Genomic DNA, 20,366 nt, shown 5'->3' with positions numbered 1-20,366 from the left:
ATATTAGAATATTCTATAGATTTTTTCCTCCAAAAAAGTTACACTGATCTGCCCATACTAATGAAATACTGTAGATAGATTAATGTAAGAGTGAATTGGTGAATGTGATTCTCAGTGGCTATTCAGAGTATAAATTAATGAATGAATGATTTCATAGCCAATGTTTTTCACCACAGCACACCTACTGCATGCTACAGTCTCTAAAACTAGAACATGGTTATCAACAAAACTGCTTTATTTCAATAATGAAACCTTTGCTGTGACATTGTTTTTGTGAATCTCACTCACAGGGTACGACACTGTCTTCATCCGAGCTGTCGGTCTCGATGAGTTTCTCTTTGGCCTTCTCTGTTCTGTGTTTGAACATCTTGACCAGCTCCTGCAAACGCTCGTTCACCACTGTGCTGGTCTGACTGGCCGAAGACGCCGGGCGCTCTTTCAGACTTGAAGAAATGAAATGAGGTCTTCAATTATTTTCATTCTTGTACATTTATTTGTTACCTCTTTTTTCTGGCACAAACACTGACCTTTGTCAGGACCAGTGGTCCTCATGGAGACCAAAACCTGGTCCTAATGAGGCAGAACCTCATTTCTGAGGAGCTGGTTGAGTTTAGGGCTAGTATTTGATTTGTGGTTAGGTTCAGATTAGGATTAGGGATTAACTGGTTATGGTTAAGGTTAGGGATAATGCTTTTGTTAGGCTGTGCAAATGAATAGCAGTCAATGAGAGTCCCTAAAAGGACAGCTGTGTGTGTGAGACTTAGATGACAGGTGAAAAATCACGTGTGTGTTCTTGTATGTGTATCTTTGTGAGGACTGAGGATATTTTGTTTGGTCCTCACATTCTAAGGGTTAACACTTGGTTTTGGGGTTCGGATTGGAATTAGGTTTAGGTTCAGGATTAGAGTCAGGTATTTAGTTAGTAGAGACATGTATGTGTGCAGTACTCACATATCATCCGTGCTGTGCAGGCTGGACTGGCTGGGCCAGGCTCTGACAGGTGTGCTCCCTTCATCATCATCATCTTCACTTTGAGAATGAAGCTTTGAACTATTCAGTAGAGACAAGATTGGATCAACTCTGACACAGTCCTGCCTTTGTTTTGTTTTTGTTCTTGCTATTTCCCCCCTCTATCACTTATTTAATTTAAAACTGTGTTAAATGCAAAAAACAACATTCTATCTCCCCCATTGTTCTGCAGTATAAAAAGATGAATGGAACGAAAAGGTCAAGAAAAAAGAAGCAGGAGACAGTATAGAAGATTACAGATGCTTGGAATCAATAGAGAGAATAGACAGTAGATATTTAATAAGTGTTGTATATCTTACATCTTACTCCAGATACTTCCACGATTCCTTCCACTATCGTTGCGCATGGACAGAGCAGGGTTAGAGGTGAGTGAGTGTGTGTGTGAGTATATTTTCCAGGTATTACACATGTTGTAGGGACCTAAATCTGTTTATACACTCACATTATGGGGACTTGTCGTCCTTGTGGGGACAAAAAGCAAGTCTCCATAATAGAAATGATTACATTTTAAAGTGAAGACATGTTGTGTGGTTAGGATGAGGTTAGAGTTAGGTCAGTAGGAAATACATTTTTGTTACTATAATGTCCTCTGAAGTCAGGTCTGAAGACCTGGTTTTAGGTTCAGGGTAAGGGTTAGGGTTACATTTAGGCACTTAGTTGTGGTGGTTAAGGTTAGGGTAAGGGAATGTGTGTTTGTCTGGTGGAAAAACATGAAATGAATCCAGGAAACAGATACATTGTGAACAACAGTCAGTAGGAGGATGGCAGTAATGAGTGTAATGCATGTGTTTCACTCAGGGTAATTTCATGAAATAATTTTTCCTTAAATTAAAAAGTGGCAGTTTGTTGCTTGTACAAAGACGCTCAACTGACACAGTTTGTTTATTCCCTCTTATCTGTAAAAACAAAGGTGTTTCTTTACTTAGAAGTTCAGATGAATTGATGATTTATTGAGTTCTTGCTACATTATGTCAAACAAACATGCAGTAACCAAAAGCACAATGGTGTGAAGATGCTGTGCAAAAGTGAACAAGATCAACACACTCCACAAAACCACAACACAACAGAGGACAACACCCAAAAACACACCCACATGATTCACACAACAACACTGTCTTGTGTTCTGCATAATCAATATACACTGGTATATTTGTACATTTTGTTGCAAAAAATCAGTTCAACTGACTTTGAGAAAAAAGTAAATCTTATATATATCTAATGTTTAACATCATATTAAGTGTACAGACTGTGCAGGACACTGACTTACAAACAGTGGTGACTATAAAGCAACAAGATGAACAGTAGGGGGCGTTTCATAACACGTGCACACAAACAGTGAAGCTCTTCAGTCCAGCACTGTAACACTTTACATTTCAGTACATGGTAATGTAATGTAGTGTGGCGATGATTTCATAATATAATCTAACTTAATAATAACTTAATAGTGTGGTAATAAGGAGATAATATTGCAACACCATCTAGGTAACAGAATGGTAATGTTATTACCTTTAATGATAATTAACACATTATAACATTTCTCAAACAATGTTTCCATTGTTATTACCAAGCTATTACTTAATTATTATTTACTACATAGTTACAGCATTGTAATGTAAAGTGTTACAGATTTCTTTGTTTTTGTTAATGAGCACATAAAACATGTTATCGGCCTCAGATGATTTGATTACATTTTTTTGGATTAAAATGCTTCACTTGCAGACGGAAAAGCTGGTACATTACTTATTTGTTATTAACTGCACGTATGACGTCAAACAATTAAAAACATAAAATAAAAAAGCCTACGCCTCAGACAATCCATGCAGTTTTCTTACTCTTTGTCTCCTTTACTGCAGATGTAAAGCACAGAGGAGACACAAAAAGACAAAAGGACGAGAGACATTTTAGTTCACCCTCAGATGACGTGTTTGAATATTTTCAATTTCATATATTAGTCAGAATCATAATTTTTCACTTGTATCTTACATGATAAGGAATGTAAATTGCTTACACTGCAGAAAAATATGTGCATTTATGTTGAAATGTTATGTTTATGTTATTGCTTCAAGCTCCTTATATTTGTATTTCCTTTTTATTTATAGTCTTTTTGTGCATAATGTTCATGGTTTAACTATTTCTTTGGCGTGGGGGTTTGATGACGACATCTTAGGAATCATTTTAATGTATATACCAGCTAAATGATCAGGAATACTCATTTCTCACCTCTGACGACCTCCAGACGGAGTGACGGGAACAGTGAGGGTTGTAAGTTTGGGATCCTGTGGGGTGAGAATCTGTGGGAGGCTATTCTGCTCCTCCTCTCTTCCTCCTCCTCCTCCCGCTCCTTCTCCTTTTCTCTCATTGTCGGAGTCAACGTCCTCTACGTTAACAGCTGGACGGAGGCTGATGCTGGAGCTCTCTACAGTGTGGTTGACAGGCACAAATCATGGTATGAAACACATATTATTAGTGAGAAGAAAAAAACCCAAAACAAGTGTGTGTGCAGCACTGCACTCAGCAAAGCAGGTTACACTAACGAGCAGCAGCAGAGCAGGAAAAGCAGATTTAACCACGTAATTTACTCCACTCAGGGTAATTTGGCTCATGCCTCACACCATGAAATTATTTTTCCTTAAATTAAAAAGTGGCAGTTTGCTGCTTGTACAAAGACGCTCAACTGACACAGTTTGTTTATTCCCTCTGTAAAAACAAAGGTGTTTCTTTACTTAGAAGTTCAGATGAACAAACTAACTAATGTTGGTTTATCCAGTGAGATCGAATACAGTGTTATCTGATACATGACAATATAACGAAAGACAAAAACACAAGTTTTTGCTGCCTCTTTTTGTAAATTAATTTCTTTCTTACATTAAAGGATCAATTATCTGTTGATTTAAAGCTGTTAGCACATCAGTTTTCAGTTAATTGTTGCCTGTGAAAGCCCGTGTTTGGGCTTCACTATCAGAAAAATAGTGTAACATTATTTGTACACTGTGTCCTTGAAAACAGATGCTGTCAAGCAAAACTATCAGACCTGACTGAGGGAGTGTCTGTGTGTATACGGCTACTGTCAAAGTGCTACATGACTGGGTTTCCACTCAGACTTCTACCTTACGTCTGACTTCACTAATGTTTCTGCTGCCTCCATCTGTCGTGATGTAAAACAAACCTCTTCCTGTGTGCTGTGTTTATATTTAAAAGTTACACACTACAGCTTTAACATCAGACTGCTCTGATTCTGATCAGTGATCAGATTTCTGCATCGAGGCTGAGTTCATGAGCTTAAACACATATCAACAAACAGTCACATGAGGACAGTTGACTGTCCTCTGCGTCCACATTCACCTGTGGGTCTCAGTGGAGAAATGTCTGGATCGTCTTCGATGAAGAACGCCGGGTTAGAGAGACCCGACAGCTGGTGGGACGGGGAGTGGAGCTGCTTGGACGGGGGGCTGACAATCGGTGGCAGGCGCGGATAGGACGGCACATTGGGCAACTCGAGGGTGCTGCCACTGGGGGAGGACGGAGACGGGGAGCGGGACCTGAGATGAGGATGGACGGGAGGAGAAAGAGGGGAGTGTCGGACGAGTCGGTTGAGTTCTACATCTTGCTGATTATTGTCCTGCTTCTGTTTTTGCTGCTGTTGTTGTTGTTGTTGTTGTTTCTTAGGCATCTTGAGGCATAAGGCTGTTCAGGCGGTTCTGAATGTTGCTCAGGTACTGCTGCGTTCGTGTTGGAACCTGGGAGAGCTTCTGAGGGATGTTTGAAAAGCTCTGGGAGAGGCTGGAGAGCGTGGGGTCGACCCAACCCTCTGAGCCACTGGGGAAAAGCCCAGACACAGACCGGGCTATGTTCCTGGGGACCTGCGTTAGTCTGATCTGGGAGAACTCTTGGCGTAACTCAGGGGGAAGGGTGGGACAGTACTTGGTCACGTCAGAGATCTGGGTGGGCAGCTTAGGCATGGAGGGTATTTTCAGCGAAGAGATGCCGTTCTCTTTGAAGAAGGCGTTGATATTGCCGAAGCACTCTGAGGTGTGAGGGGTGCGCATCAGGCAGCTCTTAAATGCATCACAGCTGACTGGAGCTACAGAGGAGACAGGAGGGGAGGGACAGGCACATACACGGTCAGGCAGCGGCATACACGCACGACAGCAGAGCGGGTCATCGCTGACAGTCATGTGACAGTTTTCATCAGCACGTGACTTCACCTAAACACAACCAAACGGCAATAGCACAACACGTCTGACCACCACAGTCATTCTTAACTCATCAATTTATCAATTAAATACTATATTAATCGCCAACTTTGATAATTTGGGTTGAAGTTCATTGATTTTTCAGCTTCTTAAATGTGAATATTTTCTGTTTACTCTGCGCCGTATAACAAATAAATCATAAAAACTGAATTATTTGGTTTTTGGACACAACAGGACATTTGAGAACATCCTCATTTCCAGATTTGGGCGAACACTGATCAACATTTTTCAACATTTTCTGACAGTTTAGGGAACAAACCACCAATCACTTAATCAAGAAAATAACTGTCAAGTTAATCAATTATAAAAATAATTGTAAATTGAAGTTCTAATTAATAATTGAAGCCTTAATCTGTGATTAGAAACAATAAAATAGAATAATACACACCACCACAGTCATCCCCAGTAGCTTCCTCCTGCTTTAAAAAAACACATGAATGAATAGCCGTTAAGAGTTGAGATACAAATTGGTAAAAAATGAAATTATAATTGTTTTCTGTATTTTATTACTTTTTGAGCTGCTTGGTCAGTGTTGGTGTCAGGACTGTCTCCCTCTGCTCTCTGTGGCTGCTGGGTCACAGCTTCAGGCTCACAATGGTTGTCCCCAGTCTCTTCTTCAACAGCAGGTTCAGGTTCAGGTTCAGGTTCTGGTTCTGGTTCTTCTTCCGGTTCAGGTTCAGGACTTGGAGGCAGAGAGGGAGAAGTCTGCTGCGGTGTAGCTTCCGCCTTTGATTCTAGATTTTTAATGCAGATATCACGACATTTACTCCACAGTTTGACGTTGACAATGCAGGTGTAGAAATGGTGGATAAGATGTAATGGTTTTAAAAACTCAAACTATGACACACGATACTAGATTTGCACACTAGCTACAACAATCTTTGAGTGGAGATTGAAAACAAATAGAAGAAACATCAGTGAGCAGTGGAGCTTATGTTTTATGACTCTACCTGGAAATGTGACGGTTAGTTCCTCTGTCTCCTCCTTCTGTTCCTCCTCTGTAAGACTCTCTTCTAGTCTGCAGGAGGAGAGGAGAGGAGAGGAGAGGAGAGGAGAGGAGAGGAGAGGAGAGGAGAGGAGAGGAGAGGAGAGGAGAGGAGAGGAGAGGAGAGGAGAGGAGAGAAGAGAACATTTTACCAAAGTTACTAGTTGCAACTTAAGTGAAGTCATTTTCTTTATTCTTATATTGCTTTTCCGGATAACAACACGACAATAAAGGAAGCCTTTAAAGGTAATTTTGGCATATTTACATAAGTATTTATTTAAATGCAATATTTAATTTAATGTTAAATATTTGACTGTTCATTTACAAAAGATTATTGGCCTCTTGTCTACAATGCTATGATGTTTATGAATACCGTGTTGTCAGTATTTTCCTTCCTAAATACTTTATTCAACTGTAATGTCACAATACTTATTTTCCTCTAGGATACAGTATTCCACAGTTTCAATCATACTTTACAAAAGTATCCCTTCAGAGGATTTCCTCGGAGAGAACGCTAAAAAGAAAACTTTCCTGCCTCGAACCATCACACTATTATATAATAATTCATCAATGTCTGAAACATAGAAGTCACAAGTTTCTGCATTTTAACCCTTTTGAATTCCTGGTCAGTTTTTATTTCAGAGTTTATGCCGTCATATGTTTATATATAGTTGTAATTTTGTATATATGTTATATTCTATTCTATTCTTGTCTACTTCTTAATGCACAGTATATTATTATGTTCTATGTCTGATGTCTAAAGTTGCTGTATCAGAATAAGTTCCCAGTCTGAGATCAACATCCATCCATCCATCCATCCATCTATCTACTGTCATTTCACAATAAAATGCAACAATACAGTAGTATAATGTAAATTATGAGAGTTGAAAACCTGTGAATTGATGATGATGCCATAGTTGATTGTGAAATGTACATGTCTATGAAGTCCTGGCAATAATTTCAATATAAATAAAATTGAACTTAGAATGATTATACTTGACATGCCCTAGTATGATTTAAACAGTGAAAGTAGAAGATTACATTCAGTCACAGACATTTAACTTTATATGGAAAAGTAGCCTTTGAACTAACCCAGTTTTCTGTTTGTGTTCTCTCTCTCTCTCTCGTTCTCTCTCTCTCGGTTGTCATTGTTGTTGTTAACACACTGACAGGTTGAACCTCCTCAAGCTTATACTACACTATAACTAACCCGTTTACAACAGCAAGAGTCAACTCTAACAAATATTATTAACCATATATATATAAGCCACTTATCTAAACATGGCCTCATAAAACCACACATACTCACTCTCTCTGTCAACACTTGCCTGCGTTAATCATCAAGAGTCCCCACTGATGTGCACGGGCATCACGTGACGCGACGCGACGCGACCGTGGGGTCGTCTGAACGAAGTCAGGAGAGTTTAGACATTTTGTTTTTTATAAAAAGAAAACTAGAAGCAAACACAGCGCGTTTAGTCTCCGTCCATCGTTTTCCCTGCGTCTCCGAGCTCGTTGCCGGGGGAACCGTTTAGAGAGGCAAGGGGGAGGGAGCGGGTGTTGCCATGGGAAGCCACGGTTGCTATGGAGAGGCGGTGTGATGCTAAAGGCTGTGATGCTGAATCAGCGTGTGCGGCGGCAGAGAGACAGAGAGAACAACACTTATGGAGAAGTCGAACCCACGGGGTTTAAACCAAACCACGGGACGCAGTGAGGCCACGTGACATGGAGAAATTCTTTATAGAAACAAACCATGACATTTTCCTGTTTCTAAACTTAAGCCACGAGGCAAAACGCGGTCTCAGGAACAGGGACGTTCAAATGAACTTTGGGGGCTCCAAGTAAAGGGGACATGTGGGTTGGGTGGGGGACTAAATGTTTTAGTTTGACCAAAGGGATTACATGGGCATGACAAGGTTATTGAATATAATAGCTGATTAAAATTAATCCAATTTATACAAAAGCATATTTTCCCTGTAGGGTAATCATAAATTGACCACTGATATTGACACTGCATATAAATTAAGTTATTTGGTATTTTCTTGTCTCAGTGTTGCACTTTGTAGACGGTCCCTGAGCGCCCGTTAGAGAACTCGAACACTCTTTAAGACTTAATTAAACCATAAACATGGTCAGTCCAAAAATGTGCCAGCCTGGATTTCACCATGTTTTTCCTCACTGCATTGTTGTCTTCTTCTGTGTTCCGGCTTCTTCAACTATTTCCAGATCAAAGGGTAGAAACTAACTAACTCTACAGAGGATGATAGAGGACGTTAGGTTCTGGTTCTTACTCGGTTTCAGGTTCCTCCAGCAGCTCTTCACTGCCCAGTGAGAGTTTGATAGACTGTCCTTCACAGGCCAACTGTCTGATGGTCATTTCCGCTGTCTGTCTGGCCACTTCTTCAGCTACTCGTGCCATTTCCATGCGCTCCACCAGCAGACTAAAGACACACAGGACACACTGATATGATACTGTACATGCTGCTGTGAAGTCACTGTTTGCAAAACAAGTTACTAAAGGGTAATCATTTTTCAATAGGGAAGTAAAATGATGGTGATACCGTGTTAAGTATTAAGTTGAAATTCATCCTAATGTCCCACACACACTGTTATTACCAAGCTATTATGTGGTGACAACTATAGAAATACGATTTTATCATAATATTACAATTAGCACATTGTTACTGCAATGTGTTAATAAAATAACCTGTTATTTAATGATTTAATTCTTGTTGTCCACCTCTCTTACCGTTCTTCCATGGTAGCCAGAGCTACATCTTCGGCCTCCCTCTTGATGCTCTCCATGAACGGCGTCCACCGGCCCGTCTGAGTCTCAGCATCTTCCTGAGTTATTCTGGTTGCACTCTCTGGTTGTTCTGGTACCGGACTGGAGTCACCACACTCGTGGGACACCACCATGGATGCCAACGAAGAGGACTGCATCTGGTGTGTCGCCCCCTGCTGATGGTGTGTCTCTGGTGATGCTGGAGTCACTGCTGTGGTCGGCACAGGAGGTTTGTAATCGGGTTCCTGCTGACCCTCGTGGTCTGACTCCACGTCCTCCAGCATTATGTCAGGCTTGTTTTTGAATGAGGCTGTGAGAAGGTCAAGAAGTAAAGTGAGGTTGACAGCGGACATGTTGTTAGGGAGGGGTGTGTGGATGGAAAGCTACCATACCTATATACATTCTCAGGCAAGAGTGAGATACTCATAATAGATATGATTGTGCTATGATTGTTACATAAGCCTCACACCTCAAGCTTTCTCTTCCTTCTCTGCATGAGGGTGTTTGTAAGGCAGGATGTCAGATGTTAGTTCCTTATTTACATATATACACATTTATATGGGCGGCCTGTAGCTAAGAGGAAAGGAATTGGGCTCGTAAACAGAAGGTTGCAATGCATCCAATCCCCCATTTCTCCCTGGGCTGCCCACTGCTCTTGTGCTCTTGTGTAATAAGGATAGATAGGTCACATTCACTGTCACTAAATGGTGTGTGCAAACATGACTAATTCTAATGTACATATACTGTATATATTCGGCATTTTAAAGCCAGTTGTAAGTTTTATGAACAAACTATTGTCATATGAGTTCACACAATGATAATTATCAGCTCCATGTGACTCAGAAAAGTGATCACTTGTCACCCAACGATATTCCCACACTGCACACAGGAAGTGATTAGTTTTATGTCAAGAAAGACAGTTTTGTACCAGTCAAGCAAGAGGTGCAAACAGTTTGACTGAAAACAAGAGGATGTGGCCACAAAACAGATTCAGCAGTGGAAAAAAAACCCACTGTTGTTCAGCCATTTGACAGTATATATACACTTTTTGTCCCTTGAGTGACCTTTTTATTCACTTGAGAATTTAACGGCTGCAGCAAGGAGCCAAAATCTTTTACCATGTGATAACTGGCCCACACTGTATCCTCACTATCATGAAAATCCACCACATGAATGAATCATTTCACACTGAATCTTTATTATTATTCCTGCAGTTCACAGTAGGCCTTATCTGGCATGTAGTAATCCCAAAACTCTTAATAAAATATAGATCGGAAGAAATTAGACTAAAAGATTAAAAAAACACACTTTCTTCATTGGTGAATATCAAATAAAAATATACCATTAACCATTGTAACACAATATTTATATAGCTGCCATTTAATAATTATCTCCATTATTTCTGACAGGAAACAACCATATAATGCAATTTATGTCTAAATGTATGATAAACTGTTTACAGTACAGCAGATGTGTTTTTTTCTTATATTTCCATAGGTTAAAGATCCAGTGTGTAACATTAAGGAAGAGTTATACAAATAGGTATGTTTGGATAATTGTAAAATGGTTTTAAAATAATAAAAAAGAAGCTGCCGTTAAGCTTCTCATGCAAACAAAGTTTTTTTTTTTTGGTATGCAAAGGCCACCGTAGTTCCCTGACACGCATGGGAAAGGGAGTGGTGAGTGGAGGGTTTCCCCCATTTGCTGCAATCTGCAGTCTCACCATTAGATGCCACTAATTCTTACACACTGGACCTTTAAAGAGTGGCAGAAAGATGCAACCTTTTTTTTAAATTCTATAAGTGCAGTCATTTAAAATAAATATTTTATTAATGTAAGAAAATGTGCAAATTCAAAAATCACAGACGGGAGACAAATGACCTACAGAATATACAGTACATATTCTTTCTTTTTTTTACATTCCTAGTCATTCAGACTGTACCTGAGTACAATAAGGTGAGTTGAATATAGTGTTATATTCTTTAACAGCTGCCTAGATTTGTTTTATAGTGAGCTGCACATCGTTCACATCGTTATGTCTACAGTGTGTGTGGTGGAATCGGAGCATCCCCCAGTCTTCTCCTCCTGCTGTTTAAGGGGCTCGCAGCGCCTTCCCCCCTGAAACAGAAGGAGAAGAGGGACTGAGTTAGGCTCCGACCACCCCAGACCAAAACACCTCTTCAAAAACTATATGAGAGGAAAAAAACCTCACACTGCTTGAGCAGAGAACACATCTGGTAAGTTTACGTGGAAAACTGGTCAGAATGTGGTGTAATTCACCAGTGAATTAAGGAATTTATCTGCTATAATTGTGTATTCTTTGCTGGGAAAATGTTTTCTAAAAGTGAATTAAGATAAAGAACTCACCTTTCTGTAGAACCTCCACTGCACCCTGGGAGGCAGAAAGGAAAAGAAACAGTTGTGTTAGTTAAGTTAATAGTAGCATAGAAGAAGAGATGAGGGAATTTCTCCAAAAACTTACCTCGATATCATCTTTGGGTTGACTCACAGGCTGAGGCAACTTCAGGCCCAGTCCTGACACGAACCAGCTGACCACACTATGGACAGACAAACTCGTCAGTCACTCTAACCACACACACTCTAGTTAACACTAACTAGCACCCAGCCATTGTTTACAGCCAATCGCAGCTGACACAGGGTGAAAGGTCGCCAGTCCATCGCTGAGACGAACCACCGCTCATTCACATTCTCTGTGGGATGAAACCAGAAAACCTGGAGGAAAACCCTCAGGTCGTGAACACAGGTATTTTTGCTGCAAGGCAACAGCGCTAACCACTACGCCACCATGTGACCCTCAGTTACGTTAAAAACTAAATAAAAATTTTAACCTAAAAACCATTTAGGCTGCTATCCCCCCATTACTATGTTAAAACGTATATACAGAGGCTATAAGAAAGTGCAATATAGAGCGTCTTATATCCTTTTTTCCAGCACAACCTATAGGAAATCTGCTGAAAAAGATTTTTTTTTAATTTTCACCAACTTTATAGTTATAAATAATACGTCCTTTACTTTTTAAAAAAGATGCTGCTCACAGACAAACGTGGCTGAAGTCATAACCTCCTCTGTGGAGGTAAACAGATGTATCCTGTGAAATTAGAAAAGGATTTCCTCATGTTAAGAACAATAGAGAGGGACGAAAACGTACCCAGAGACTTTGCTGTCGGTGTCAAGTGAGATTCCACTCAGAGATTCAGGCGGAGGAGACAGAACTGCAGAGAAGAGAGAGAGAGAAGAACACAACATACATCAAACCAACAAAGTCCAAAAACATCTTATTTTATTATGTATATTTAGTGATATTGATAATCTAATAAAATACATATTAAAGGAGTTTCAACTCAGTTTGAATATCGAGAAATTGGTTTAAGTTATTGTTTGGTCTTTTTGTCGATACTGGTTTACACTTTTTGTTCTTTGTATTTTATGTACCGTATATGTTTAATGTTTAAATAAAAAAAGATCCTCATAATCATCTTCTCTGTAGTAGACCAAGGATCCTCAATAAGATAAAGATGATGAATCATAGTAATCAGATTACAAAAAAAGGGTGTTTACTTTTGTCCAGAGAGGAGCGAGAGGAGTGGGACGACTTGATCGACGGTTCTGTGATTGCACCGCTGGATCGTAAAACTGGCTGAGGGACAATGTCTTTCACCCATTTCACCACGCTGCAGCAGAGAAAGAGAAAACACATTATTTTAAATACCTGCAAAGACCAACAGCAACACTGAGGGCATCCAGTCATGATGCTACTGCGACTTTGGAGACTTTGGTCATATGATTGCTCCAGCTTTAATATCTGTATATAAACGGGTGATTAATACTCACTTGGGCGGGAACTGAGAGGACTGACTCGGTTCTTCCTCATCATCTGACAATATCTCCACCACTGGGATGTGAGGGAGGGGGTCATGATCTGGACAATCACACAGCTCAGTTAGGGTAAGAATGACCAGTTCTCAGAAAAACTAGGAAATTTGAAGAAGAAACAGACCTGGCATCGTTGCTAAATCATAGACCTGAGGAGAAACAGAGAACAGAGTGTGTTTACTTTATTATTATTCATGATAAATTAGTTTAAAATGGGAATGATGAAGGTGAGATGTTGAGGAGAACATTTGTAAACGTGATGGAACTATTATGGATCGCTGTCAGGTAACATGAATGAAAATCCAAGTGAAGTTAACGGAGGCATGCAAACTGACTTAACCCCCGTAGAGTAGATGCCTTCATGAGATTAACCTGAAAAAACAGGATTAGATTATAAACCCGTGGGACAATATTAAAGCCAGGGTCAGGAGATGTGGAAAAGCCAGCAATACCAAACTACACTTAAAAATGAATGATTTCTGCTCTGGACAAAGCAGTTGTCCACATACACACTGTACCAACTCTGCAAGAACAGAGAAATGTGTTTTCCCTCTCCCAGAACTGTGAGAAAAGAATGACGTCATTATTTTTTATTGCAGCCATGGATTTGGAGTTTTTGCAGCTTGTTCTGGACACATCATCTGTGTGGTGTACGACAACTATTGTGTAATTGGCCAGAAATGTGAAGTGGCCGTGGTAAACGCAGCAATCTTGTCATTCCCTACGAGGACAGGAGTTCTGCACTTGAGTTTCTCGTGAAAGTATGAAATGTCTTGACCAGAACTAACTTTGTTCTTGTTCTTGCCACCACGAGAAAAAGAACACAGTTCAGTTTTTGCGGAGTATGTACAGGCCTTAGTTACAGTCACAGTATATCGCCACCTGTTGCATTTGACAACACTTAACAGCGGGTTTTTGTGTTTTCGTGTGGACATAGATGTCTTTGTGACGTTTGAACAGGATTATTTATAAAAAACAGAGCAGGAAATGTTAATTTTTCCCTAAAAAAAAACAATAAAACCAATGTGTGTAAAACAGTGCAACCAATACATCCCACCCTCTTTCTGTCAGCCCATCCCCAAAACTCCGCCCCAAAATGCTAAAGTGGTCTTTCTTCTTCCAGGGGTCTTTGTGTGAGAACTGACATCATGTATTATTTTTATTTCAGACAACTTCATTGATGATGGCTGTCAGTACGTGAAAACCTGACAGTTCATCACAGTTAACCTGATGATGGCTGATAAGTGTCTGACCTCAGTGTGCTCCTCGTTGGTGTCCGTCTCTCTGTACTTGTCATCAGGCTGAGGCAGAACCTTGGTCAGACCCTGAGTGACCCAGTGGATCACTCCAGACCTGAGAAATGGAAAAAAAACAAAGTATTTAAAAAAACAACAACAACAACCTTTTATTCTTTAAATATTCTCCACTCTTCTGAAAATACTATACCTTTCTCCATCCTCTTCACACTGACAGATGCACATGGAAAAAAGATAAATGAGGACAAAACGTTAAAATGAATTTATCAGCTGCATGATCAAAAATGACTAATTATATACTTTATTTATATTATGGCTTGGCCTAAAACTAGATGGTCATTGTGTTCTTCAGAAAAATGACTTCTTATCTAGATCAAGGTTAAAAAACTGTTGTAGTTCCCAAATTGTGGAAGGAGCTGCCACACTGTCTAACAACTAAAAACCCACTTCTTCACTTTGGCATTCCCTGACCGTGTGTAAGAGTTGTTGTTTTTATATTTTTCTTCCTCTTGTTTTGTGTGTTTCATTGGTTTTTTTTTTTACGTTTGTATTGTTTTTATATTGCTTTTTTAAGGTTAACATTGTTTTATATTGTTTCTGTTTTACATATTAATGTGTTTTAGCACTTTTTTAGATGTGCTATAGAAATGAATTTGGATCCTTATTCCCCAGTGTGCCTAAGCTACTGAACACACTTACCAATACTCAGAGTTAATACATTGGTTTTAATTCTGTAACCAAACATTGTCTTGGTACATCAGTTTTGCTGCAGGGAAGTTTCATGTGGTTGTGTGAGCAGATGATCTTTAAGCTTATTTAATGTGTACTCACGACCTTAGCCTGAATATTTGTATGCGTGTAAGTAACTGTGTCTGTTTGAATATGTTTAAATATTATATCATCTATGTACAAACAGCCGCTGGGGTTAAACACACCTAACCCTGAGGTGAAACACTTTGTTCCAGCAGCATGTGAGTGACAGATGTGTAACAGAGACAGATGTGCAGGATCCACGTGTTCGCAGGTAAGGTTTAAAGCATGTTTTTCCACCTCTGATGTTCACGTGACCTCTCACAGAAACTCTCATCCTTCACCATGTGCAAAAACTAGAATACTGTAAATATTATGTCATATTACAGCATAAGGACTCCTGCTGTTTGTTTGTTAGAATACACAGTTATTCCCAATGTGTGGGCAACACCCCCTCCGTGGGCCGTGTTGGTACTGCAGTTAATCATTTTGTGGATTTCACTTTTGTAATCAGGCCATAACATACCATAAATTATTATTTAAAAAAAATATTATTATTATTATTATTATTATTATTATATTATTAATAACAACAACAATAATAATAATAATAACAATAACAATAATAATAAAAGTGGAGAAACTTCTTATATCTTATATAAATACTTGAGTCTTGTGTGTTTATCAGGGTGTAGGAATAGCTGAGATACAGTCATTGTCATTATCTATCCATATCTATCTATCCGAAAACCAAAGTGTCTCAAATCCGTTGAATTTACAGTTGCTTTAAAAGGACTTGACCATGTCACTAGAGGACAACCGTGTCCACTCAGACTTGTTGGACTCACTCACTCTGTCTTCAGATGCTCTGCTGAGTCGAGGGGAGCCGGTGGGCTGCGGCAGAGCGCTGACGAAACCATTAGACAGCCAGCCTAACACTCCAGACTGGACCTGACTGCAGAGGTGAGGTCGAGAGAAGATGGTCAGACACACACACACACATACAGACACACACATATATACAGACACACGCACACAGACCAGAATACTTTCAAAGAAGCTGTTACCTGTCCTCTGAAACCTCCCCAGTGTTTTTCTGTGGAGGACTCTGAACTGTAGGACAAGTAAAAACACACATACTTTAAGGATACTGTACTGCAGACACAAGCATGTGTGTGTGTGTGTGTGCAGAACAAACAATACAGTAAAACAAAGGTCCTCACCCTGTTTGGTTTTTGATGGAATCTGTGAGTTCAGACAGACAGAGAGAGGGAGAGAAAAGAGTGAGAAGTATTACAATGATGATGATGATGATGATAATGTGTATGTGTGTATGTGTGTGTGTTCTACATACTGCAGCAGCAGAGGGAGTCTTGGCAGCAGCATCTGTCTCAGGAGCTTCAGGTGGTTGAGGGACCACTTTCACCACCCAGTTAAACATCCTGTTTACACACACACACACACACACACACACACACACACGTCAGACACTTTTGATACTGCTGATGATAATTGCTCTTCGTTCTTTCCTCCTCATTAAAGAAGCTTCTTCATCTTCAGTCAGTTATTCATACAGGCAGACAAACAGAGTGTGTACTCATATATTATGTTTGTATAAGTGTATAATCACTTTAAAATCACTTGTCTGGTTGGGTTTAGTTTGTCATGAATAACATGGACGTTTTCATTAAGGGAAATTAGAAACGTGTCACGTAAACCTGCACAGGAGTCAAAAGCGAAAATTGTAAAAGACAAAAAGAGGAGCAGAGTTTCAACCTCAATCCAGACACATGGTTCCACAGTGGACAGAAACACAGACAGACATCCACCACAAATATCACAGAAGAAGAGATTCTGGCTCGGCAGCAGCACGCTGAACCAACAGGAACTTAATCTCAAATGTGCAAATTAAAGTATCTGCTGTTAGAAGTTAGAACTTCCACTTTAATCCACTTCAGTGACAAGATAAAGAGCCTCTGAACCTGCAGCACGTCCTAAGCAGAGGACGCACAGGTTCAGTCAGGACAGCAGACAACATTTAAACACCAAAATCAAAGACTCAAACTCAAAGGTGTTGCGTTTGCACCGTTTGTAGATTATTCTGAAATGATTATTTCATCAGTGGGGAAAGTTACCTGAGATATCAATCGATCTATCTATTGATAATCTTTTGATGGAAAATCCGAAATAAAGCTTCTTCAGAAAGTAGTTCGATCTGTTGACGTGATCACACTCTGACTGAACTCCTGACACACACACACACACACACACTGCCCCATGCAGTCAGCAGAGATCACAGGGGTCTAATCTCAAAGATCCATCACTGCAGCTCTGTCCTCGCTGACACACGTCACTGTCTGCGTCATTTTCACACATAATAAGATCTTAAAATCACAAGGAGAAATTTGTTTCTGCTGGAAGGAAGTTTTCTTTGAATCAGACACTACACACCATCTAGAGCAGAAAAAACCTACAAAAATATAGTTATTATACCACAATTGCTTCCAAACACCACACACTCCCTGCATATGAGAAGTGTATAGTTTGTATGTTGTGTTTCTTGTCCTTACCTGTGCTTCTACAGGTGGCTCTGCATACCAGTGGTGTGGAGATCCAGAGCAAGTTGCAAGTGCTGGGATTTGCACCCTGCCTGCATGTGGCTAACGGGATTAAGTAGCACCACCTGAAGGTCAGGACACAATCCAGGACTGTGAGCCATTGCAGATTAACTGCAGAGAAATGTCTCTTTATCGGGGATTGCTGCTGTTTTCTGGCGGCCTCTGCATGTAGACCTCTTCTTTCATTCAATATAATCAGTAACTTCACATGTTTGCATCTAAATTACTTTTGTATTTAATGTGTTAAATTTGTTTTCCATTTCTTCTTGTTTTTTTTTTGTCTCATATGCACAGTGAAGTCTCCATCATCTACAATATAATCCCCACGATCTTCAATCCCATCCTCAATAGTTACACAGTGTCGGCTACATTACCAACTTCAACTTTAAAAAACCTTTTAATATGGAAACTATATCAATTCAGAAATACAAAATCTATCTAATCAATACAGGAAATTATAAAATTATTTCATAAACAGCATTGGAAATGAATATATGACCCAACATAACAGTGGCATGATGCCCTTTTATAATCCCTCAGACTATTATTCTGAAATTAAAGTATTTTGTGCCATAAACATCCACAAAACGACTGTAAATAATTGTGCATGGAGCATCTGCCTTGCCCTGGTTAACATGAATTTGAGTGAGTGAGTGAGTGAGTGATTGCACCTTCCTGCACGTCATTATGTCAGAGCTGATCAGGATTACTTTCAGTCACAGATCATCCACTTTCTTCAGGTCTCAATGCTTTTTGTTCTTCTTCACTTTTTCAAAAGTTTTTCTCTACTGTAATGTTTTTCATCCATTTATATAAGCACACACTGAATATCACAGCATTTAAATAATAATAAAAAAAGGCATAATAACCACTATGATTCACCCTCACAGTCTCCACACTGGTCCAGTTCCCATACTTTTAGCTTCACTCTCTTCCTTTCTCCCTGAAATCTTTGCCCAAACTTTGCACAGATTCCAGTTGTTCAGTCAGGATTAAGGCCACTGTGGTTCTACATATTCCAGCCAACTCTCTGTGTCATGGACATGTTCTCCCAGATTATCCCCTCAGCTGATCTGATAATGGGATCTGCCCTCAGCCTCCTGCCTCATCAGCACCATTAAGCATTTCTCACCGTTTCTCAGGCACAACGACATGGTTCACTGATAGTGGTCTGATGTGAATAGATCACATCAGACCACCATGTCTGACCCATGTCTAGGTCTCTCTCTGCATGTGTAATTTACCATGACTGATGCTTGTTTTACTTCCATACCAGCAGCTACTATTTTAACGATACGGTAATTCCCAAGAAATTAACCACTCCCTGCTCAGGAAGTAGCTCTGAAACCATTTCTCTTCCTCCTCCTCCTTCTTCCTTTCAGACCCTGTAACGGACCAATAAACTGTGTCTCCTTGCAACTTTTATTTATTCAAACAGTTAAATATGTATATCTGTAGATTTTACTTTTATAAATTGAGTTTTGCATCTGTGTGTAAATTCTTTGAGGCCAACATTTTAGAGACAACAATTCCCTCTTGTGGCCAAATGCACAAACGACTCCTTGAACTTGACATTTGCGCAGCAGGTTGAAGGTTTTATATGCTGCACTTAGTAAAATAAATGAAGGCCATAAACAAGAACACGAAGCCATAAACTGCAGCAAAGTGCATTTACCTGTGAGTTTTATTGTGAAAATCTCTAACGTACTCCATACACAGAGTGCACAGGCCTAACAGAACATGCCCCGCATGCATCAACGTCATATAGTATTAAATCTACTGCTGTTCTTACAGAAACAAAATGTACATAACACAAAAAATATAACTGGAGTAAAAAAAACAAAAAACAAAACAAAACAAGGCTTATTTGTATGAAAAATGCTGCCCCACCCCCACCCCTTAAAAATATTCACAGAAAAAGACAAAATGACACATAATACAAGCACAAATATAAACAGATACATGACTGTAGCGTGAAAGTAGTGGCTTCACAAAGAGACAAGAAAGACAGTGAAAGACAGGGGTCACATGACATGAATGATCTCTTAAATGTGGAGAAGACCACGAATACATCTGGGAGGAAATCAGCGACAGGCTGAAGAACAAGATGGGGGGGGGGGGGGGGGGGGGAGGGTGGGGGGGGAGAGAGGAAATAGATAAAGTTAGGAGGAGGAGGAGGAGGAGGACGGTGTCATGGGGGATTCAAGCAGAGAAGCAAAAACAAGAAGGCTTGAAAAGGAGGAGTGGACTCTGTGGCCCAATCTAGGTCAGTAGGTGCAACGCCAGCGCTGCCCCTCCCCAAAATCATTCCAACCTCCCCTCTTCCCTCAGAAAGGAAATGCAGGCAGAGCCCTCCCCTCCCTTTCTCTCTCCCTTCCTTCATCTATGCCTCCCCCAGTCCCTTCCTTTACCACCTCATCTCCTTCTTTCTTATTTTCTCCAAAAACTCCAAAACTCTGCACTACCATTTTTATAAACCCTCCTCCTCCTTTTTTGTGTGCATTTTTCCCAACTCGGCTCCCTCCTCCTCCTCCCCTCATGCGCCTGACACTACTAAATCAGCAACATGTGGGTTTAATGGAAACCAGACCCTGACCCATTCTTCTCTCATCTGTAGGCTTCTCCCTCGTACACTTATCCGGCTTTGACTCCTTTTAGCTTTAGTGTGAAAATAAAGAATCAGACAAAAATAAGAGACAACACTGCTGATGTGTTTTCACTCTTCACAGGTTGAGATGGACAGACTATGGACCACAAATACTTTTTCACTTCTGCTTGTATACATGATTAAATTGC

The 20,366-nt window shown here is 40.0% G+C and overlaps 2 protein-coding genes across 2 annotated transcripts in view; both read right to left on the bottom strand.

The window, feature by feature from the left end:
* LOC131470021 (cyclic nucleotide-gated cation channel beta-1-like) overlaps nucleotides 1-17,596 on the bottom strand; it is a 29,568-nt gene extending 11,972 nt beyond the window's left edge. Inside the window, 25 exon segments of the mRNA XM_058645510.1 lie at nucleotides 289-443; nucleotides 952-1,050; nucleotides 1,329-1,361; nucleotides 2,862-2,876; nucleotides 3,250-3,445; nucleotides 4,372-4,689; nucleotides 4,691-5,110; nucleotides 5,671-5,701; nucleotides 5,793-6,016; nucleotides 6,233-6,300; nucleotides 8,559-8,708; nucleotides 9,017-9,362; nucleotides 11,420-11,444; nucleotides 11,535-11,610; nucleotides 12,222-12,285; nucleotides 12,632-12,744; nucleotides 12,905-12,992; nucleotides 13,071-13,095; nucleotides 14,200-14,299; nucleotides 14,393-14,412; nucleotides 15,805-15,907; nucleotides 16,020-16,065; nucleotides 16,176-16,197; nucleotides 16,307-16,394; nucleotides 17,523-17,596. Coding sequence (XP_058501493.1) covers nucleotides 289-443; nucleotides 952-1,050; nucleotides 1,329-1,361; nucleotides 2,862-2,876; nucleotides 3,250-3,445; nucleotides 4,372-4,689; nucleotides 4,691-5,110; nucleotides 5,671-5,701; nucleotides 5,793-6,016; nucleotides 6,233-6,300; nucleotides 8,559-8,708; nucleotides 9,017-9,362; nucleotides 11,420-11,444; nucleotides 11,535-11,610; nucleotides 12,222-12,285; nucleotides 12,632-12,744; nucleotides 12,905-12,992; nucleotides 13,071-13,095; nucleotides 14,200-14,299; nucleotides 14,393-14,412; nucleotides 15,805-15,907; nucleotides 16,020-16,065; nucleotides 16,176-16,197; nucleotides 16,307-16,393 — 2,824 coding nt within the window. The 5' untranslated portion in view covers nucleotide 16,394; nucleotides 17,523-17,596.
* Nucleotides 17,597-19,698: 2,102 nt separating this feature from the next.
* Nucleotides 19,699-20,366, bottom strand: part of mmp15a (matrix metallopeptidase 15a) — a 17,202-nt gene continuing 16,534 nt past the window's right edge. The window contains exon 10 of the mRNA XM_058645837.1: nucleotides 19,699-20,366. This exon is cut by the window's right edge and continues 2,430 nt beyond it. The gene's annotated coding sequence lies outside the window, so the exon portion shown is untranslated.

This window comes from Solea solea, chromosome 12 (assembly GCF_958295425.1).
Source record: "Solea solea chromosome 12, fSolSol10.1, whole genome shotgun sequence".
NCBI classification, from domain to species: domain Eukaryota; kingdom Metazoa; phylum Chordata; class Actinopteri; order Pleuronectiformes; family Soleidae; genus Solea; species Solea solea.
Note: the sequence above shows the minus strand (reverse complement) of the source record. Positions and strands in the feature narration are given on the sequence as shown.